Consider the following 22,577-nt stretch of genomic DNA (forward strand, 5'->3'; position numbering starts at 1 on the left):
AAAAAGGAGACCATAAGCTAACTCTACGGCATGAGTAGACAGGAAAAAAAAAATTGCTGTATGTTGTCATCATTGTTGTTATCATTGTTGTTGCTACTGCTGCTGCTGTTGTTGCCATAGATACTGTACAGTTTGTTCTTGTTTTTGTCTCTTACACTTTTTTGGGGGTGGGGAAAGGAACACACTTTCAAAGAAGGACAAATGCAACACCACTGATCCCATGAACAAGAATATCACGCAAACATTGCTGTATCTATTTCTATTCACTCACCTCTTGACTCATTGGTGTATCGGCGTTCATCTCCGCCTCTTTCCAGTTCGGTAGAGCGATGTCACTGCGCTCCTTTATCATGCCTAGGCAGGATCTGTAGAGAGCAGTAACATTCAAGAACAAAAGATGAATCCTAAAAGTTGGTAAGTAATCATGGATAAATGGATGAAACACATCAGCAGAGTATAATCACAATCACCGACTCGTAAGACGTTAACAGTAAAGTGAGCATGGCAATTGATTTGTCCTCTGAATCCATGCCCAGAAAAGTGTTCCGTCATGTAAGTGAAAGGTAAAAAGTTATGAAATTATATTCTGCACGTCACAAAATATCTTATTTCCTAACTTTATTTGTTCTTTTTTTAAAAACTGAAACATTGCAATCCTCCAGCATTTAGCATGGTGCAATTATAGTAAAAAGTGATTTTGTTTCATATCCATCTCGTACATTGCAATAAACTCCCCTAATGATCAAATTGCACACTACTGCTGAGTAAAAGCAAAGAGGCTCAAGCATCTTGTGCACAGATAGATAAAATATGATCCTTTCTTTACTTTTGAAGGATATGAAAAACATCTTTACTACTGTGACAAATTTGTGCCAAATGGGTATATCCTGTCCCAAATATATCTATGTAGATTTGTTTATCATTTTTTATTCACTCCAAATAAGATTCTAGGCAAAGAAATGATAATCAAGTATCATATGACAGTACATAAAAAGATCTACATACTTCAACTTGTCAATTATGTCAAACTACAATAAAAATGTCCCCAATTTGTTTCTACAGATTTTATAGAATAAAGTAATCTTAACGAAGTAGCTCTCCATTTGATATTAAGCATGCAAGATACAATGTATGTATAACTTACAACAAAACATCTGGATACTCCAAGGTCTTCTCCTTCCCAAATGTCGCCATCCAAAAAACCAACGTGTAGTTTCGCAACGAGCGCTTTTTGTACGTGAAAGCCGCTTCAAGCGCCGGTGCAAAAACGGCCAGGAAGGCGGAGTCGAACTCGCCGCCGTAGCTCGTCTGCACAGTCGTGGTTAGCTCCACCCACAAACGTTCCACTTTGTCCTCAATGGTTGCTAGGTAATCCTTGTTGGTAAACACAGGGCTGCCATGGAAACCAACATTTCAGGGACCCATTTTTAGTTTGAATCTGATACATCGACTCGTACAATTTATCACGTTACCACTTGACAGTAAAATTGACATTAGTGTCAGACATCATTGGGTTTTTAATTTCACCCATAATGAAGTAACACTGAAATCTGAGTGCAATCTACAGACTTTCTTTGTTTTGTTGACTGCTTTTGTGTATATATACTTAACTTGTTCGGTTATTCTGCGTAAAAAAAAAAGTTGAGAGAGAATTTTCTGCAACATTACTCACCTCACAGCATTCTTCATGAGCTTGGCCAGTGGCTGGCTGAACTTTGACACGCACGCCTGCAAGTAGGTCGACACGTTGATCTGACACAGCTCGCCCATGGCTGCGGTCAGAGACTGGACAGCCGATGACCAGTGCATCAGGTCAGTCTGAAGGCAGGGAATTAAATAGAGCACTTACATTAGCAGATCCAACTGGTGTTCATGTATGTTACTTAGGTCAAATAACCAACTATCAATGAATAGGGTTATTGGAATCTGATTTTTCTCTGTTGTGTTACAATGGACACTTAACTGAAATGATCGTAACTTTGTAACACCTGCATGGATTTAACCAACTTTCTTTTCATCAAAATTATCTCTTTTTGGGGGGAGGGCGTGGGAGGGGGTTGGGGATTTAACTGAATAACTTCTGAATTTGAGGGAAGTTGCAATGGCAAATACAAGACAAATACCATTTAGTGAAAGTGGTATCACTTAGCAGTATGGTACAGTACTTTACATGTAGCGCGTTGTTCTTGATAGCACATTTATTATAAGGAGCCATCTTCAATCTATTCTAATCTTATGAGACAATACAAATGACACAGTCCCATGCAACAGTGGTTGGTGTTGGGTCAATTAAACATGTAACCCCCTAGAAAAAAAAAAACATAAAACAGATATCATCAACAAGAAGAATCAAACAAAAATCACAACACAAACAACGACGACGACGACGACGACGACGACGCCGCCGCCGCCGCCGCCGCCGCCGCCGACGACGACGACGACGACGACGACGACAACAACAACAACAACAACAACAACAACAACAAGACTGAGTAAACAAACCTGGGGCAGAGGTTGACACAGCATTCCAGTCTGCTTCTCGCAAAGATTGGCACAAGCCAGCGTCACATGACTCACAAGATTGACCAATGACGTGAGGTTGCCCAGGGGACGATTCTTCTTCTTCTTTGTCTTCCTACCAGGTGTGTGAGGAGCTACAAATATTAAAAAAAAAAAAAAAAATTACACAAAAACACAAAGTGAGATTTCTGTGGTAGTATCTTGTGGTGATGGGTGTACTGGTCACCATGTTAATAATGTGTATATTTCTTTCCCGAAAAGAGTGCATCCTTTGGGAAATTAAACCTCTGCAATCATAATGAACTCCAAAGATATAGAGTCATGTTTCCTTTCACGAGCTGAAACCATGTATGGAACAAATTTTCAGAATATTAACATCATCAAGTTCACTTACTAGAGTGTTTTTGGCCAATTACATTATACAGTCAAATTTGAAATGCTTCATGAGAGTTCTGTGGTAATATTTTCTGGTGATGGGCGTACTGGTCACCATGTTAACAATATTTAATGATGTTGATATTTCTTTATCAAACAGAGAGCATCATTTTGGGCAGGTAAACCTCAAACTATCACACCTATCTTCCACATATAGAGTTATATTTCTTCCATGCAAGAACAAATTTTCAGAATATTTATGTCATCAAGTTAACTTTCTGGAGTGTTTTTGGCCAACTGAATTACACAGCCAAGTTTGATATACTGATATCTCACAACTGAGAGGACATATTTACACTAGAAGCACACAAACTGGGTTGGAGGGTAATTCAACCTAACATGAGAACCACATAAAAATACTTACTGCCAGGGTTTTTTACATCCACTGTGAGCAGAGAATCAATGTTGTGAGACATGACTTGGCAAACTTGTGTGACAGCATCCACAAAATGCCACCTCTGCAAGGCAAAAAGTACCGGTATGCAAATTCAGAAAGTGTCAAACTGAAACACAAACTTATTGAATGGGGAAAGTTGCTCAGTGGTCTTTCAAATGTCAAAGAACCTTCAATATTTCAGTAGAAAGTTATCAGCAAATGATGTCACTGACACTGGAAAAGCCCTTTTAATATTTCAGATCATTTTTTTCTCTCTTGCCAACTTCTGTGAATGATTCTCAAATTTCACTTTGTTTTCAATGAAAGCTCCAGGAATCTCCTTGTCATCTTGTAACAAAGATTTTTCAAACTTTCCTGAAATACAACGCATTAGTTCATAGTAAGATATAAATGTAATTTCTGAAGTACTGCAACTTAATTTAAAGCTAAACTGGGTACATTCCTACATGGTGCCTTCATTTCAATAGCGATGGAGTGCAAAAAGCAATCCATACATGTGATACAACCAAAATAAAATGAAATTCAGACAGCATTCCTACCTACTTCTGGCAGCAGTAAAGCATTTCAAATTTTCTGATCCAATTAAAAATCATGCAGACTGACAAATTTACTGAAAAAAAGAATATACACTGATTCAACATTTTTGTCACAGCACACACAACTTACACCAAGAGCTGAGTCATCTAGCAGTGTAAGTAGCTTTGCACACACATCCTCACAGCACTGGTTGCCCTCGGCAACAGTCACCAGGGAAGCAGATCTGGCAAACGCCTCGTAGAGCTCCGACCACAGCTTCAGTAGCGTCTTCACTGTCGGCTGGTGACAGGAACAGGTGGGGAAATGACAAAAGAAAGTATTTTTTTCTGTTTGCATTTGCTTTTGTTCGAGACAATGAAAACACTTTTATTCCAATAAAATTGCTGCAAAATATGGCCCTTTGAAGAGATAGTATTCTTCTCCTTTTCCTCAGTCCCACAAGACGGTCATGATGACACAGTAGAGATTAGGGGGAATAGGTAATCTCTATTTACTTGCAATTACTTTCCAGACATCTTGGCCAATCAGAGAACCCAGTACAGTAAGGGTTAAAGAAAAGTTTGTTCTGACCCTCCCCCCAAAAAACCCACATAGATATCGCTTTGAGTATTGGGTTAATTCACAATAGCTAATACACATATAATAAATATATTCGTATGTGTTGTTCAAAAGTTTGATTTTGAATGAATGTACTTGTATTCTTCTAAATGTAGAGATTTCATCTTGGTGGTTGTCTGAACAGATCTCATACAGTGCAGTATGTCCAAAGATAAAAGATAAGACAAGAATTCATGAAATCAGTCTAGAGAACCTGTCAGAACTACTGCTTCGGTACCCTATCCATCACAGTAATTACAATCTGGATAAGAAAACTAAGTATCTTTTAGCTATCTGTGACTCATAAAAGCAAAACAGTAGTAACTCTTTAGGATTCAAACATTAGAGTTTTACCTGGGGCATATTGTGAGGCAGAAGTCTCTGTACGGGAAACAGGAGGCAGACGACAACGGCGGAGAAGTCATGTTCCAGAGAATCACCCTGGTTCACCTCATTGGTCTGATGAGCAAGCATGATAATTCACAATAAAACCTCTTTTAATACAATGCTCTTTGCAATGTGGTATGTGAAATCATATAGGGATAAAAGCTAACCACGAAAATGATAATAAACATCAGATCAGTAAAGGCCATATGACTTGTAGAAACCTGAAAAAAGGGCTTGTGGTAAAATTACATATAAGAAATATATGACATAAAGTACTATTACATGTAACAGGTAAAATATTTGCATGCTTTTTATACTTTATACTATTTTCATGTTGCACGAAATTTGGAGAAATTTGCAATAATTTCCAATGTTACAATAGTCAACCATCAAATAGTGAACCAACTGATTGAGTAGCTTTACATCCTCACCCTCAGTAATGAACAAAAATACCACTTTGACACTGGACAAATGACCGAGAGATGGACATTACCTGGATGATGTACTGGAGCAAGGGCTCGGCCAGAACGCTCCACATCCTCCAGAGGCCTTCCTTGCTGGTGATGGCATCGGCCACCTTGTCCAAGATGGCCACCACAGACTGGGTGAAGCCGAGGACGGTGGTAGCTGACCCCATCCCGCACCCCACCAGCCTCATCAGCACAGTGAAGAATCTGGGCAGGTGTGTACAAAACAAGATTTGACTTTAGTGATGATGATAATGATGATGGCAATGATGATGATGATGATGATGATGGTGATGATAATGGCAATGATGGTTGTGATGATGGTGCTGGTGATAGTGGTGACGATGATGGCAATGATGGTGGCACTGGCTATAATAATTGATTATCTTATCTGTACAACATCACTTCTAATCTTATGACGATAATGATGATGATGATAATGATGATGATGATGATGATGATGATGATGATGATGATGATGATGACAACAATAATAATAATAATAATATTAACAATAATATCAACAACAATAATAACAATAATCACAACAACAATGACAACAACAACAACAATAATAATGATGATGATGATGATGATGATGATGATGATGATGATGATGATGATGATAATAATAATAATAATAATAATAATAATAATAATAATAATAATAATAATAATAATGATGATGATAATAATAATAATAACAACAACAACAATAATAATAATAATGTCTTATTTACTTGGGGCAGTCTCTTCAGTGTTGCCACTGCTCTACCAGAGGGCCCTGCCATTATTATTACCCTAGCAATGTTGATGATGATGATGATGATGATGATGATGATGATGATTAGGATTAAGATTATGATGAAGTTGGTGATGATAATGATTAGTTACTTGATCTGTATGACACTACTTCTACCAATATGACAATGAAAATGATAATGAAGTGTGAAGCTATTCTTACCTCTCCTCCGCAGAAGAAACTAGCACTGACGGACTAAATAGCAGCTCGATAAGGAACAATGCAGGGGTGCCCTGTCACAAGAGAAAATAAAACAAAGCAAGGCAGTTTCAGTTTGGACACATGCAAAAGCAATCTCATTAACAGATATAGATTTTTTTCATCGTAATGACTTCATGATTAACTCGTAACATACCAACCAAATTTAAGAAAGCACACAGGTGGTAATCCCCCAATGTTAGATTTATTTGAAGACGTAAAATAAATAATTCAATCACAGTAATACTTCTAGTAGCAGAGTTCTTAATGGACATACAACTAAACCTGGCATGAAAGATGGTTGCTGAAAGGTAAAATTAGTCATGTGAACGGTACAATCCATTAGGATAATAACAGGTTTTAACGACTCTATAAAGGGGAATATGTAAACAAGCACGTGGCACACCAATCGTGTGGCTTTTAACGTGACTAAGGCATTTCAAGGGTGAAAGGGGAAAAATGTGACATAACAAGAATGTACCACACATAAGGCACTGAAATTCAAACTTACGTGGAGAACGCCAGCACTGCCCATGTGGTAACTTGACGAAGACAGAACTTTTTTTGGCAGGAGACTGACAGCGTCAAAAAGTTTCTGCAATCATAAACAAGTGACACGACCAAATTAGAGAAAAGCACATAGCCAATCACAAAAAAAAAGAGCAGTTTGATGTGCAGTAAGACCCCTGTATGAACTTTTGATAATACATGATAGTATAAGTTTCTCCAAAAAAAACAAAAAAACCTGTGCTCACACACACACACACTTCCAAAAATCAAGCTTTTCACAAAGAAAATAAGACATACACAGCTCTTGTATACAGTAAAATTGCACAAGAGTTCACTTATCAATGATATCCAATCTGCCCCCCCCCCCACAAATTCAACAAACAAACACAAACAAACACACAAATTAACAAGAAAATAAAATGCAAGCCATTACAGAATTCTGACTGCAAATCAACGGCATCCCACATCTCTGGGTCATAACATGCCTTCTGATGTTTTAAATTTTTACAATTCTATTTCTTATTATCTTTAATTCATTTAATCTATATGGCTGCCACAGATGCACTTAAATTCTTATGAACAAGCAACCAAACAACTGATGGCTTGAAGTCCCCTCCAAAGAAAAGCACAATTAGGATAAAATGCCTTGCCTAAGGACATAACTGCTGCTGCCAGCAGACTTTGAACCACAGACCTCAAAACTGAGACACCATGGACATAGCCACTGAGCTACAATGCCCGATACAGAGAGCAGCCATTACTCACTAGTACTGTAGCAGGAGGTAGCTCTTTGGAGTTGACAAGAAAGGTCAGATGGTCAATGAAAAGAGTGAAGACATCCAGGCTGTCCCTCTTGGATGGACCTTCCAGGACACCTCTGACCTGACCGACCAGGCTTTCAAATATCCTAAGCGGGAGGTCACCTGGAGAAGAAAAATTAGAAGACCAAATTAGCACACAAAGGGAATTTATCTACCTTGTGTATGAAATAATACTATCTGCACACAGCCTAGCCTTTGTTTAAGGTTATTTGACTGTAGTAACTGCAAAAGTAAAATACTACACACAGCATTAAAAAGACACACATCTTTGAAAAGAGGCTACACACAGCAGGAATCAGAGTACACTCATAAGTTTGTTGACCTCTCATAACATCTGTGCAAAATTGGAAATATGGCATGTCTGCAAAAGGCTAAAATGGAAATACTGTATAACCTGTTATTTTCGAGAGGGTTTAATTTTCGCGAATTTTGTTAATCACAGTTGGATAGCGAATTTAACAACACGTGAAAATGTCTCCATGCGCCCTGTTAATAGTGCATTGACGTTGGCGTCAATTCCCGAAAATATCTATGGCCTCGTCATTCGCGAAAATATCTTTATGCAAGAAGACAGAAAGCAACAGCTATTCAACACTAACACATTCTTCAATCAAAGTGAATCCAAGTTTTGTGTTTACAATCCCTAACAACCCATACACTATAATTATTAGTTCTAAATACATGTACATTTCCTTTGCAGGGGTCGCACTTAACTTTTTTTTTAACTAGCCAGGCGGACTACTTAGAATCAATTTTGACACTGAAGCAATATTTTGGCTAGCCAGACGGACTAGCTACTTCAGAATTTTATGATTTTTAGCTAGTCCGACATGATCTTGGGTGGCCAATGGCCAGCGGACCATCGCCAATTTTGAACCCTGCTTTTAATCTTTTACGGGTATTTTAAAGTCTCAAATACAATGAAGACGAATGCACGGCAAGAACATTTCAGATTGTTACTTCATATGTTGAGAACTTTTAACATCTAGGTAAGAAAGTCAATATACCACATTAGAATCGTGTTACAATAAAAAGAAAACTTAGGCACGACAATCAATCGTACATCTCAAGGACATAGTCTGGCATTCAACTTATTAGAATATATCCTTAGGTTTATAGGGATAAACTGGATTTCATATATAAATCTCTTGCAACAAAGGCTGAGAGGAGACTGACCGATCTCTTCATCCACCATACAGAGTGAGTCGAGTACACATGGTGAGAGGAGGGCAGCGAGTTTGCTGAACACACTCGGACTGGTCAGCAGCCTTTGAGAGAGAACATCTATGGGTGCTGCAAAAGTGAAACAAAGAGCCAAGTTTAGTATTTTACAAATAGATTACAAGTATAAGTCGCTACTACATATGTATAATGATAGATTTAGCTTGTACGAGTACATAGCATCTTTAGCAGAGCCATTAATTCCCTCATGTCAACAGTGACCCCACTACTGTAAAAGTGGAAATTTTCGTGGTTTGAAATTTTCGCGCATTTCGCGCAACCAGAAACTAGCGCGAAAATAAAAGCACATGAATATTTTTGCTTGCCATATGTTCCTGTGCATGATGTCTTGATTCCGTGGAATTAAAAACACGCGAAACTCTTCTTACCCGGCCAAGCGCGAAAAATTAGTTGCGCGAAAATATCCACTTTTACAATATTGTACATCATTGTTAAATATAAATGGATGTGTTCACACACTATAATTACAGAACATTTAACATCAATTCCTTTTATGCTCTAGATTTGCCGACAGAACTTTGAAAGTTTTGACTGATTCTAAAAGCTTGAACACACTCCAAATGAACTTGAAATAACAAGCCTTTCTTAAACAAGACACTCATTCAAATGGAATTGTACAGCACATAAAAGAAAAGACTGGCAAAATTTCAGAGTCCAAATGAGCAAAACATATATTTGGAATGTGCCTCAAGCAATAAAAAAAAAATCTACCTTCAGTGTACTACCACACAATCATTGTTTTAAAAATATTGAACTCCCCAATAACAATAAAACTGGGTGAAATGCATCTGTAGGTCTAAAAGTCTTAAAGCTGTTTCTTATACTGTAAAACGAGGAATGTTCACGTGCATTTTAATTTCGCGAGCCAAAATTTGCGAAATTAAAATGCACGCTAAATATCTTGTCTATACTATATGCATTGAATGTTACAGTCAACTCGTGAAAATTTCATGCTGCGAATAAGGCCGTTGGCTCCCATTCGCGAAAATATCATGTTTTACAGTATATACCTTCCAAATGGGATACAGACAAAAACCAAAATGAAGAAACCCAATCCCCCTGCCTCAAAAAAAAAAAAAAGTTCCCCGAGTTCACCATCTCACCTGATCCCTCCTTGGTTGCCACGGTGACATCCATGAAAGCAGCTAGCATGTGCACTCCCCTCCGCTGGACAGAGGGAAAGGAGGCCTGGGACGACACACCCCCTCTAGTGGCAAGATTGAGACGTGGTGTGATAGGGCTGGCACCCGGCAGCATGGCTGATACTGAAACATAAAAAATAGTGTAAACGATTTGATGGTTAGTAACTCGGTAGCATCCAAAAAGTAACACTGATCATATCTGGTGCTTTGTTTCAGTGTTTGTTTCTTCTGAAGCCAGAATGTATTGTTTATGACAGTGCTGCAAAAAACACTCAAAAACTGAGAACTAATTTTATGTACTCTCTATGACTCAACGAAAAAAAGACTGTTGATGTTTTCAAATAATGGTTGAATTCATGGGATTAATAAAGCCATTTTTATGCTTTTGGTCAATACTCTATCCATGCAAAAAAGTATCCATCAGCAACATCCTGGTAAATGATAACAACAGGTTTTTGGGGTTCTACCTGCTCTGGACTGCGGTGTGTTGAAGACCGATGGAGCAGCCCCGCCAGCCTTGCTTGGGGTCATGACCCCAGGCACCCCACCAGTAAATCCAAGGGTGTACTGTAGCAGGGGTATACACACCTGACATAAGGGAAAAATATAGGAAATATTAATGTGACAAAGAGTATGGTCCCATTCACACTTGAATGATTACTGGTACTGCTCCCACAAGAGAATATCTTTCATCTGAACATGATGAACACACAGGATATCAGATTTCGGTTCCATCTGTACCTGGAAAATGAATGCACTTCCAGTAAGAGAATTAATACCTCCATTGATGAAACAAACTGTAACTCTTATCTCCCATGATACACACAAGCAATTGCCATCTATAGATTTAATACATGGCACAGCTGGTACCAATAAGCAATGGCTAAATGGTCTTGATGTTGTTGGAGAAGCTAGAATGGGGGTAAATTTGGGACCCCCCCCCCCCACCCCTGCTTTAACATTGGCATTCGGAGCTGTTGACAACTTCACTAGACAAGACTTGACTAGACTAGACTACATGTACACTGAACTATACTACACTACATGAAACTGCACTGCACTACACTACACCACGCAACCTTACACTGCTCTATACTGCCAGTCACTAGAATGTTTATTTCTTTCAGTATCTCACCTACACTGAAAGTACACATCGCTCTCACTGAAACGTATGATGTAATTTAGCTTTACAATTCTGTTGCCATCTCTTGCAGGACAGAAATGCTTTGATAGGGAGTTTAATGTCTCTATAAACTTTGCATATTTTGCTCAAATGTTGCATTCACTGATTCAATAAGGAGACAGCTTTCTAAATCTCACCACTTGAAAAGTGGAAGGTAGTCTCGATCCCAGGCTGCGAACAAGGTGCCACCACGCATCCAGCTTGGCATGTGCCACAGTCTCCGCCTTGACGCTGGTCGCCAGAAAGGGCTGCATGAGCAGCTTGAGTCGTTTGGCATTACTCAGGATATCTTTCCAAAGAAATGGGGTAATGGAAACATCACAACCTGTTGGATCCCTTGGATTACATACATTGTACTACAGTAGAGCTGTTGCTGTACTCTGCATTACCACTTCTTTCTCTCTTTATTCAAGACATTATGTTGTCTTGAAAGCAAAAATGACAAATACAGTGCAGATTCTCAGCCAACTTTATTTCAGACAATGCAGTACCGGTATTATTACTACAGCCATTATATCATGTGGTCAGGTCCTGGTTTCATTTCTCTCAACTTACAAATTTGTACTCAATTTAGATTAAAATTTAAAGCTTACGTATGAAAATAATGACATACATACACATACACAAAACATGCACACAGACATACATAGACATATACATCCTGTTGACCCAAAATAAATACTCAAGGGTATACTGAAAACTAATCCCTGCATACAAATCTTTGCAGGTTTGGGGATGCAGTCACGCATGACAAACAAGAGGTTTTTGGTTGTTGTCTTCTATGTTACTCAATGCATGTGCCAGCTAATTGCTGCTTAATCCTTTGTGTCCTTTTAGTGCCGAGTAGCACAGAAAACCCCATAGCACTGTACACACTGTTCAAAGTCCCTGGCAGTGAAAGTGTTAAGAGACATGCAGGGCCTTACCCAGGTCGAGGCTGAAGTTGTCAATCAGAGCCTGCCATGTTTGGAAGGCGGCCCTCTTGACTTCTGGCTGGGGGTGCTTGAAGCCTTGCTCTATGACGGACAGAAGCTGGTTGATGATACTGCCACCTCTGTGTAAAGTCTGTGTAATGTACAGGACATGAGCCAAAATCTTCATCGTCTGCCTAATCATTCACTGCATTCATCCATTAATCTTTTTTAATTTCTTTTTTTCTACAGGAAAGAACATACTGTGGTTGACTGTCCATTGAGTACTCTACAATGTATGTAGAACTATGAAAGGAGAATATGAGTGTCTTTCTTGTAAAATACTACTGAACATGACGACTGATGAATGACTGCTGAACTACAAATATGATGACACAATATACAAGTATGTCACATTCACCTTGTACCTTACCAATCTATCAAACATTGTAATCTTGGACCGCTCAGAAATTCAGGTTGACATTGAATCAAATGAGTTGCTAAGGTTTAGAACCATAAATGTCACAAAATATCCATCAAGTGTAATTGTTTTGAAGATAAATGCACATGACATGAGCTGTTTATAATGAATTTAGATTGGAGAATATTGTAGATCTACAACAAAATGATGACAATTCAACTAACATGTATATAGTTGTCTTGACAACTCACCTTCCCCAAGATGGTAACAAAGTAGCCCCACACCCGGAGAACGAAGTGCTCGTGGCGCGCCCGAAATAGCTTCATCAGCTCGCGCAGCATGGGCCCTTTCAGCTCCGAGACAAGCGAGGGCACCAGCTCCGCCTGGCACTTCGTCATGGCGACCAGCCCCGTCTGCACGCCGTGCACGGCTCGCTCGCGGATCTTGGTGGCCGTGTGCGCGACGTTGGGGAGGAGCACCTTGCCCCAGCGCGCCGCATGTGGAGCCATTACATCTGGTAGCTGTTCATTCAACCTGTGGGGACAGTGGGGGAGAAGGCAATTATTTTTCTTGAGCTCTGTTCAATGAGTTGTTTGTATGTGGTACATAGATATACCAACAAGGCCAACTGTACTGTAATCATATGCTGTGTCAAACCAGCAGCCAGACATACAGTACATTGTAATTACTTGATTAGTTACTATCAGTATAAATTTTGCCTATAATGACATAGATATTTTTGAACTTCACTAAACAAAGAGAAGATTTGCTTTGGTTCTATTCAAATAAGTATTTTATATGATTATGATGACAGTAATCATTTCTGTTGCTTCATAGGTTGTTATTGACCTTCCCCCCCCCCCTGATTTTCCCACCCCTATTCCTACAAGAACACTTTTAAAGATCTACAGCATTCTTTCCTGCATGAATTTAAAAACTTGTTAATGATACTCCTTTTTGACTCAATCTCTTTAAAGGTGAAAACTTGTGGAGCTCTTAGTGGGATAATGTCACTGAGATCCAAACTCCATTTTGATTGGCTGGGAGCCTATCATACTTTAACCACACGGCAAGATTAGCATCAAATCACAACTTGGTTTATTGAAGCAGAGCAGAATACATATTGAATGCCACTCTGGGTATCATGAGAGTATTCAGGGCTAGGGTGGTGCTGATATTACAATGTTATCTTTATTCTGACGCTTCACCTCCGGGCCTCAAGCTCTAGCTTGAGTTGGTGAAAGAACTGATTACTGTAAGGCCAGATATTTTTGCAGCGTGAAATTTTCACAAATTTCCACTGGCATTCAATGCATACAGTGTAGACAAGAACTTTTGCTTGCATTCTAATTTTGCAAATCTTGGCTCTCGCAAAATTTGTGAAATTACAATGCTTGCAAACATTTCTGGTTTTACAGTACCTTATGATGACATTGATGGACTCATGTTGGACGGTCATGGACTTTGCACTTCCCTCTGCCTGAAGAGCCTTCTCCACACAACACAGGATGGGGTGAACCTAGTGGATGTGAAAGAGGTGGAGGAGGATGGACAGAGTGAAGGAGAAGATGAAGATGGAGAAAATGAAGGGAGGATGAGGGAAAAGAAGAGAAATGGATTAGAAGAAAATGGAAAGAAAAGACGAAGACAGAGAGAATGAAGAGAAGGTAAGGAGAAAGATGGAGAGAAGCAGGAAGGAGTCAAAGAGAAGAAAGAAGAAAAGAATATTCAAAAGATGGGGGAGGAAGATGAAAGGAGGACAGTGGCAAAAAAAATGAGAAGAGAGGCAAGGGAGAGGGGGAGTGGAGGAGGAGGGAAAAGAGGAAAGGAAGAAGAGGAAAATGATTTACAAAGGATAATTATAAATGTACCATGAAAGCAAGACCTTGACAACATTTTCAACATTTTTCCTATCCATATTAAACTTTATATAAAAGCAAACATTTTTCTCTGATGCAGACATCATTGCCCGACACATTTTGTTTAAACAGATTGTCATAATAAAACACCTATCTGAACAGAAAAAAACAATAATTCTTGCATATTCTAGAGAAATTAGTTTGGTTACAAGTATGCAGAAAATAAGGTGTACCATTTAGGGGATTTCAAAGTCATTCAATTGAGTTTGCTGCAGTAAAACATTCCATGAGATTCAATATTGCAGAGTATATTAAGTATTCATTTGAATCATATCACTATGACATGGTGGAAAATCTACTTTAATAATCAACGATTAAAAATAATTTCACTGCTCTGCTCTCTCAAAAATAGCTCTCTATTTAAGTAAATTCCTTCCACTGATGGTGTTAATTTCTTCTCTAAGTTTTAAAATCACACCTTAACTTACCTCATCTACAAGCACATGTGGTCTCAGATTTTGTTTTGCAAGACACCATAGCGCCCTGGTGCAAACACTCTTGTCTTCCGTCTTCAGCACGCAATTGCACAATGCCTTCACCACTAAGGCGCTGTTCTCATCAGTCAGAGCACTAATGAGTGGAAATGAGAATGGATTCCTCAGTAAGATATCACTGACAAACACATTAGGCAAAGTTGATATCATACATTTGATCTAAATCATCAGTTTACAAGATGCAAATTGTGAGCACATGAGCTTTGATGCTCACAAACCCAACCCATCTATATGGTCTTTTCTCCAACCAAGTTTTTTTCTATATGTTATAAATGCAGTGATTTAGATGGTTCTGTAAGTAATATGAAACAAAAATATGATCACTGTTCCTCCCCCCCCCCCATCTCACCAGAGTCTGATTCACATTGTTTTCTTCTCATTACACAGGCAGATACCTAGCCACAAATACCATTCACAACATCACCATGTTAATGTTCCTTTTTCCTACTTTATATTTCTGGAGTTAAACATGCGCCATAGCTTAAGTCTTATACTGGTGACTCCAACAAGATGGCCCTAGAGAACTGAACTCCCTTGTTTAAAAAGAGGGGTCAACGCTACTCACCCTACAGTGTCAGGCAGGTAGAGACAGAACCCCATGGCTTCCAGGGCAGCTTGCACCATGGTTCCGTCATCCGCCATCACATCGGTGCTGAACTGCTGGACCAGTGGACCCAAGTCGAGGCTGTCGCTGCCGAGCACCCTGGCCTCGCTCTCTTTGAACCAACTGTGGTAAGGAACCAAAACTAGTTACTCTAGATAACATTTTTAAAAAATAAGAAAATTCCTCTCCCCCATGGAAAAGGACAAAAATGGAGAAAAATACTTGCATTTCAAATTTGTATTATATCAAACACTAATGTTCCAACTTTTTTTCTTTAGTCTCACCCTCTTTTTCAACATGTACAATTTTTAAAGCAAGAAATATGATAGCCCTAAACTATGGTTTCTATACCAAGATAGAAAGAGACCTCCTGGCTGAGCAAAATACACTCAGGACGCAAGACAGCCCTGACCTTGCCTACCTCTCTGAGGACAACACATAATGTAAGGACAGAATTCATGAAGAATGTCAAATCATCCCAATAAGTCAGATAAAGAAGAAGTCAAGGAGGATGACTGTGATAATGATGAGGAACGATGAAGAAAATGACAAGAATGATAAAGGTGATGGTGACAGAGGTGGTACAGGATGAAAGAACTACCTTCGCCACACTGGTGTGTTAACCCTTTTACGACTAGTCCGCTGTGTATACCCAGTTAGGTGTCTACGAGAAATGTGTGTCGTGGCAAAATCAGCCCATCCTCAATGGGTTAAAAAACAAACCAGGAATTATTGAGTAATGCACTTGTCAATGTAATGACGCACCCCACTACCCCCGGACATGGGTGCGTCCTGGTCATTTTTTGACTGACCACACGGGGTTTTTGACGCACCCCCACAGTCACTTTTTGACGGACCACACAGGGTTTTTGACGAACACCACAGTCACTTTTTCGACGGACAACACGGGGTTTTTGACGAACACCTAGGTCACTTTCTTGACGGACATCCTCGGTACATTTGACGCACCCCGTAAATACTGAAAGGATTTTTGCATACGCTTTATTCACGCAATTTCATTTTCTTTCGGTTCGTAAACACAATTTGTCCAAGTTTCGGCAAGTTTCTCTTACCCTGGCCCTGTAAGCACCGTACCGTCATTCACCGTACATCACTCTGCTGCTACGATATTCCGAATGTATGTGCATGCAATCCATAGTCACCTGGCCATGACTTGTCTGCATGCAGATGCGCTGTATGTGCGCGGCCATTTCTAGTCCGGTTGAATGCAACACATGGACGATGTACAAGTTGTACGTTCGATGAGGAATAACGAGCACGCTGCTCACTTGCGAATTGCACAGCGTTAGCGAGCGAGTTGCGCACCACTAACACTCGACTTGCCTGCTACTACAGGGGAAACTCGGTACAGTGCACTCCCGTTATAACGAAATGCTCGGGACCGGCAGTTTTCTTTCGTTATAACGAAATTTCGTTATAACCGAACAAATACAATATATAACGAAAACAAGGAACCACGTATATTACGTTTGCTGAATACACTGCAAAGCTATGTGAAATGTGATGGGATAACTGTATCACAATAATAAACGCAAATTCCTCTCAGAAACTGTGTGTGACACAAGGAGCGAACACACAGTGATGTGAAGCGTTCACCCATGCAGAGACGCTATCATAAATGCTTGTTCCGCTACGTATTTTCGAAAGCAATTCGCATTTCGTTATAACGGAGTACATTTCGTTTGTTTTTCTTTGTCAGTGGCGCTCGGAAAAGACTTCGTTATAACGGAAATTTCGCTATAACCGAGTTCGTTATAAGCGAATTTTGTACCATAGACTTTAATGGTGATAATTTTGGGACCAGAAGATTTACTTCGTTATAACGAAACTTCGTTATAACCGTGTTCGTTGTAACAGGAGTGCACTGTATAACGAACACCGCTATAACGAGATATCGGTTATAACGAGGAAATTTTCTCGGTCCCAAATTTCCTTCCACACAAGTCTATGTAAAATGCTACTCTTATAGCGAGATCGGCTATAACGAAATAACTGCTATAACGAGATAAATTTTGTGACTTCCAAACAAAGAAAAACATAGTAAATCAAACCTGCTATAGCGAGGTAAAGCAAAATGCCTTCGGTAAAGCTTTACTTCGCCTGTGCTATCATCTTCCGAGATTGTAAAGCTTGATGTGCCAAAAACTGTCTTGTACACACATAATCATATTCTTCAGTGCACTCCAGCTAGCACTGCATGTTGTACGTGTGAAGTGTGTGTGTGCACGCACTGATACATGCAGAAAATGTGGTGGGACGGCCATATGTATACATGACATCATCATGACGTTTAGCAGGTGTGAGGCAATCTGATGCTGTGATTGGCCTTCTCAGAGACTCCAACCCCAAGCACCTTCTGATCTGGAGATTCTCCCGCCTGAAACCCTTAGCAAATGGGAGACTCCAACTTGATGTGTGCGAAGCGCAAAATTCCCAGGGTTCTAGATGCTCTCTGGTGCTATCTAAGGCTTACTTTTTCAACATACGATAGAAATAAGTAAGAAATCCTTTCCAATGGGAGACAAAGAGCCAGGGCGGGAGAAATTAAATCTCAAACGGGAGAACGGGAGATTTTGCAAATATGGGTTTTCGGCGGGAGATCTCCCGTCGAAAACAGGAGAGTTGGAGTCTCTGCCTTCTACTTAGGGAATTCCCCGTCTTCACACACACACGCAGTCATAATGTACATACAGAATGTGTCGCGCACACACACACAGCATTGTGCAGACCATATTCAAGCTTTCCACACAACACACACCCATACGATAACCACATACCAATCCACAGACGATCTTGATACAATCGCAACCCTTTGATACAGATACATCTACAATTAATAAGAAACACATTCTTGATATTGGATTTCCTTGGCAAAAAACATCTTCTTACCCATAAAGGTGAGTAATTCCCTCACACCATATCAAGTTATCAGTATTGATTGAAATATGATGGGTAGTCCCACATGTGCATATTAATGTCTTTATTTTATGCCTTCTTTTATGCCTACTGATATAACGAGATATCGGCTATAACGAGGGAAATGACTCGGTCCGGACCATCTCGTTATATCGAGTTTCCACTGTATACTGCAGGTACGCGCAGTACGCACCACGCAACGGTGGTCCCCCGCGCGCAACGGTATACCAAAGATCGTATACGGAATTCCGTATACGATCTTTGATTTTACTATCTAGTTCTGTGAGGTTGAAATCATTATATCGCTAAACAGTCCGTCTGGCTTGAGATTGAGTATGCGTGATTTCATGAGTTTGTTGGAAAGAAAATGTGAGGAGAAAGGGTGGCTTTTAAATCATTTGCTTGCCAGATTCGGGCAAGCATTTTTCCCTCTTACTTAGGCCTACTCCAAAACGCTTCCCGACTTTGATTTTCACTTGCCGCGGGAAAGCGCTCACTGTAAATTCACTCACGGTACGTACGTGTATCCGGTACTGGTAGCGTGCAAAAATGCGTGCAGTTTTCCATAGCCAAGTGCATACCATGACGCACCCCTCGGTTCAGAATAATGCGTGTTATTTTCCATAGCCAAGTGACGTACCATGACGCACCCCTCGGTCAAAAATTTGACGACAATGATGGGATTATGACGCACCTCTCGGTCAAAAATTTGACGGACATAGCTGGTAAAATGACGCACACCTGGGTCACAAATTTGACGGACCAAACGAGGAAATGACGCACTCATGTCCGGGGGTAGTGGGGTGAGTCATTACATTGACAAGTGCATAAAACACCAGCAATATGATTGAAGATGCTCTGAAAAAAAAAAAAAAACCAAAAACGAAACAAAACTTTTTGGTTTCAAAAGATACCAGTGATGACAGTGGTTTTGGTAATGATTATGACACAAAATGGCACAATTTCTTCAACACTTACTTGGATATTGCTTGGTAAACTGCTGTCCTGTCCTCTGCTGAGCCTCCATCATGCTTGCCCTGCAGCCGCCCCACTATTGTCTCAAAGGTCGGGACCTCTTCTCCGGGTTCGACCATAGCTGTCACCATCATGGTGATCTGCGACCTCACACGGGCCTCGACTAGCATCAGAAGATAGACATGAAAATGACGCCTCAAGATGACTTTTGGATTATCCAATCGTATGAGAATATGTATGACGCCGATAATCTATCTTTCGTTAGAGATAGGGTTCTTTTGCTTCATTTTAGAGTTAAATTGAAATGGCTTCCCGCGGCCCCCAAATACAATTGTCCATGATTTACAAACTTTCAGTTTGAGTGCATTGACATAAATTTACAACCATTTACTTTATTGAATATGGTAATAAATCAATCATAATGGGATTTATGGGATCATGGAAACATATCACGTGAAGTATTCCTATTGACATCAGCTCACTCACTCAGCACGACAGCAGCCACTCCATGTTGTAGTTGTGAAGAATTACCTAGAAAAGACCTAATTTATGTAGAGCGCTAGAGGTTTTAACTTCAAGTACAACCAAGTAGAAACCCTAGGCTAACGTTAGAGGACTTTTTAACACTGCCCTACTGCCTGGAGCTGGAATAGGTCACGTCGCGGCCGGTTTGAAGCCGGATCAGGAGTCGTGTTTTCGTGAAGTGTTTTGTTGCTTATGGTTTAAATTTGACTCAATTTCCTACGTTGGAACATAGAAGTTTTTATCTGGTTTTTCACTTACCACTCAAATTTCAGGGAACTGCACGAGTAGAGCCATATGATCCTTTTTCTGAAGGCAGTGAAGATCCTTTCTTTCTCGTGTTCTCTCAAACGTACAACACAGCTAGCTAGCCAGACAGAGTCATTCGTTCGTATACACTGGTGGCCCGAATGCCGAATGCAAGTAGCGCATGAAACTCGCGGTACAATGCTTGTACTACACAGCACAATGCACCGCTATTCCAGGTACGGTGCAAGGCGGACTGTGTGTTGAACTGGCTTGTGATTCGCGCGGAATTACTCAGCTGTGCAAGGCGCGCCAAAACATGTCAACAATCGCCACGTGAAAGAATGATGGGACGCCGCCCGGAAGTGATTATGAAAATCTCGTTCGGAACGTGTAGTGTGAAATGCGTGTCTGGTGTGAACATAGAAACATAATGATATATTCCCCAATAAAATGATCAGAATGGAAATGCAATACCGGTTTCATCCTCTTCAAGTGCACAGAGACAAATGTTGCGTATGAAGATAGGAGGTCATTCACAAAGTATGAGATGAAAAAACAAAACAAAAACAAAACAAATACGAGAGTAGAGCTGTGCAAAAGCGGAAGAGTTCCAAGGCTGTAAAGTGTAAGGCGTAAGTAAGAATGGGTAAGCTGTTGCGTGTGACGTATAAAAATGAATTATCTTTTATTGTTGATTTTTGATTTAATTCAAAGTGAATTTTGGGAGAGCTGCAGAGGAACTAAAGAGCATTTCAAGTATAATCAGTCGTGAGACACTGGATTGTTGAAGCTTAATTAAAATTGAATCATTAAAAGATGGCATTTTGTATGAAATCATATTTCGCTATCGAAGGGCGCGTGGTGTGATTGATTTCATAACCTTTTATGTGAAATGTTAAATTCTTTAAGTAACTTTCTTATCATATGACAGTTTCAAAATTCGCTTACAAGTGACAGAATTATAGAACCAAAGGATTGATGATGGAACCACGATTGACAACTGAAGTAGTGAGCAACGAGGGAACGAATGAACAAAGGATGAATGAAATGAATGAATGAAAAATGAATAAGTCAACGAACCAATTAAATTCAATGAGGGAATGACTGATGTATAAGCATCAATTGAGAAAAAAAAATCAGAAAGAGAAGAAGATATATATATCTGCCGACATTGCTATTCTAGAATCTTGCATTGTGCTGACTCTGGTCGGTAGGAGGTTGCAGATTGTCCAAAAAAAAAAAAAAAAAAAAAAAAAAAAAAAAAAAAAGGAAGAAGAAAAACTTAAAAAAAAAAATGAAAACTGAAAAAAAAAAACAAACAGAGAGAAATAAAACACCCGCGAGGTTTCATCCTTCTTCAACGTCTATGATGGGGGGGGGGGGGGGGGCACTCTGAAAATCGTCGTCCGGTGGCACTGCTCCTGCTGCTTTTTTAAAGGGATCGTAAATACATTGTAGTTTTTCTTTATTTTTTTTTTTTGTTGAGACCCAACTTCAGGTTTCTAACATCTTTAGTGGAGATATTGAGAAACTTCATGTAAAATGTAAAAGAACATGCACTTCCAAGAGAAATTCTACGTTTCTTCGATGAAAATTGCTTTGAAACGGCTTAGATATCTAAAAGAGAACACTATCCAATAAAAGATGGGACCAAACTTTTATCAAAATCGATTGTTTTCATTTTGTTTTTAGATGTCGCACCCATTCCGAAACCGATTTTTATCGAATAAACTTTTAATTCCTCCAGTTTATGATCTGTAGACCCTACTACTTGAGTATTAAATTTTTCATAAGTGGTTTCTTCGAGGCGAGGGGCGCAGGACTGGTCCTGCGTGTGTATGAGTTGACTACTGTGTAACGTGGTGGATGTGTAATGTGTCAATTACCGTTCGCTTGCCGCACGGACGGAGGTCGCCATCCAACGTTAAGCCGTTACCAAGGTACCACAAAACATGGCTGAAAATGTCAAAGTAGCTGTTCGTGTGAGGCCATTCATATCCTTTTTGATAGCGCCTATCGCTCTACGCCAGAAAATTTAAGGGAATTCATCAGATATCCTGAGATTTTCGGAAAGAATGTCACTTTGGCAGTGCCGTTGCAAGTGTTTCATGAACCCGCCGCAGTGTAGTCCCATTAATTTACTTTCCTGTGTGTAGACAGCTGATGCGGTTTAAATTGTAGCTTTTCACAATTTCCATCCTGCGTTTGTAGTAATTGTACTCTTATCTCTTTAAACGTTAAGTATGAAGGCTAGAAATGAATACATAAATGAATAAAATAAAACAGAAATATAGGCAAAATTTACCC

The 22,577-nt window shown here is 39.7% G+C and overlaps 2 protein-coding genes across 2 annotated transcripts in view; one reads left to right on the forward strand and one right to left on the reverse strand.

The window, feature by feature from the left end:
- LOC139735925 (uncharacterized) overlaps positions 1-20,407 on the reverse strand; it is a 33,990-nt gene extending 13,583 nt beyond the window's left edge. The window contains exons 1-22 of the mRNA XM_071646679.1: positions 20,283-20,407; positions 19,503-19,662; positions 15,549-15,710; positions 14,918-15,059; positions 13,992-14,089; positions 12,822-13,104; positions 12,165-12,303; positions 11,376-11,527; positions 10,523-10,643; positions 10,017-10,172; positions 8,848-8,964; positions 7,616-7,773; positions 6,852-6,935; positions 6,305-6,375; positions 5,367-5,547; positions 4,841-4,945; positions 4,019-4,168; positions 3,320-3,413; positions 2,503-2,654; positions 1,673-1,818; positions 1,145-1,393; positions 272-365 (exon numbers count right to left, since the gene is read on the reverse strand). Of these exons, the coding sequence (XP_071502780.1) occupies positions 272-365; positions 1,145-1,393; positions 1,673-1,818; positions 2,503-2,654; positions 3,320-3,413; positions 4,019-4,168; positions 4,841-4,945; positions 5,367-5,547; positions 6,305-6,375; positions 6,852-6,935; positions 7,616-7,773; positions 8,848-8,964; positions 10,017-10,172; positions 10,523-10,643; positions 11,376-11,527; positions 12,165-12,303; positions 12,822-13,104; positions 13,992-14,089; positions 14,918-15,059; positions 15,549-15,710; positions 19,503-19,633 (2,985 nt within the window). The 5' untranslated portion in view covers positions 19,634-19,662; positions 20,283-20,407. The remainder of the gene's footprint in view (positions 1-271; positions 366-1,144; positions 1,394-1,672; positions 1,819-2,502; positions 2,655-3,319; positions 3,414-4,018; positions 4,169-4,840; positions 4,946-5,366; positions 5,548-6,304; positions 6,376-6,851; positions 6,936-7,615; positions 7,774-8,847; positions 8,965-10,016; positions 10,173-10,522; positions 10,644-11,375; positions 11,528-12,164; positions 12,304-12,821; positions 13,105-13,991; positions 14,090-14,917; positions 15,060-15,548; positions 15,711-19,502; positions 19,663-20,282) is intronic.
- Positions 20,408-22,216: 1,809 nt separating this feature from the next.
- Positions 22,217-22,577, forward strand: part of LOC139735932 (kinesin-like protein KIF28P) — a 33,292-nt gene continuing 32,931 nt past the window's right edge. The window contains exon 1 of the mRNA XM_071646685.1: positions 22,217-22,264. Within this exon, the coding sequence (XP_071502786.1) occupies positions 22,223-22,264 (42 nt within the window). The 5' untranslated portion in view covers positions 22,217-22,222. The remainder of the gene's footprint in view (positions 22,265-22,577) is intronic.

Source organism: Diadema antillarum, unplaced genomic scaffold (genome assembly GCF_040938485.1).
Source record: "Diadema antillarum isolate AM-2024a unplaced genomic scaffold, OU_Dant_1.0 seq00000609_RagTag, whole genome shotgun sequence".
NCBI classification, from domain to species: Eukaryota; Metazoa; Echinodermata; class Echinoidea; order Diadematoida; family Diadematidae; genus Diadema; species Diadema antillarum.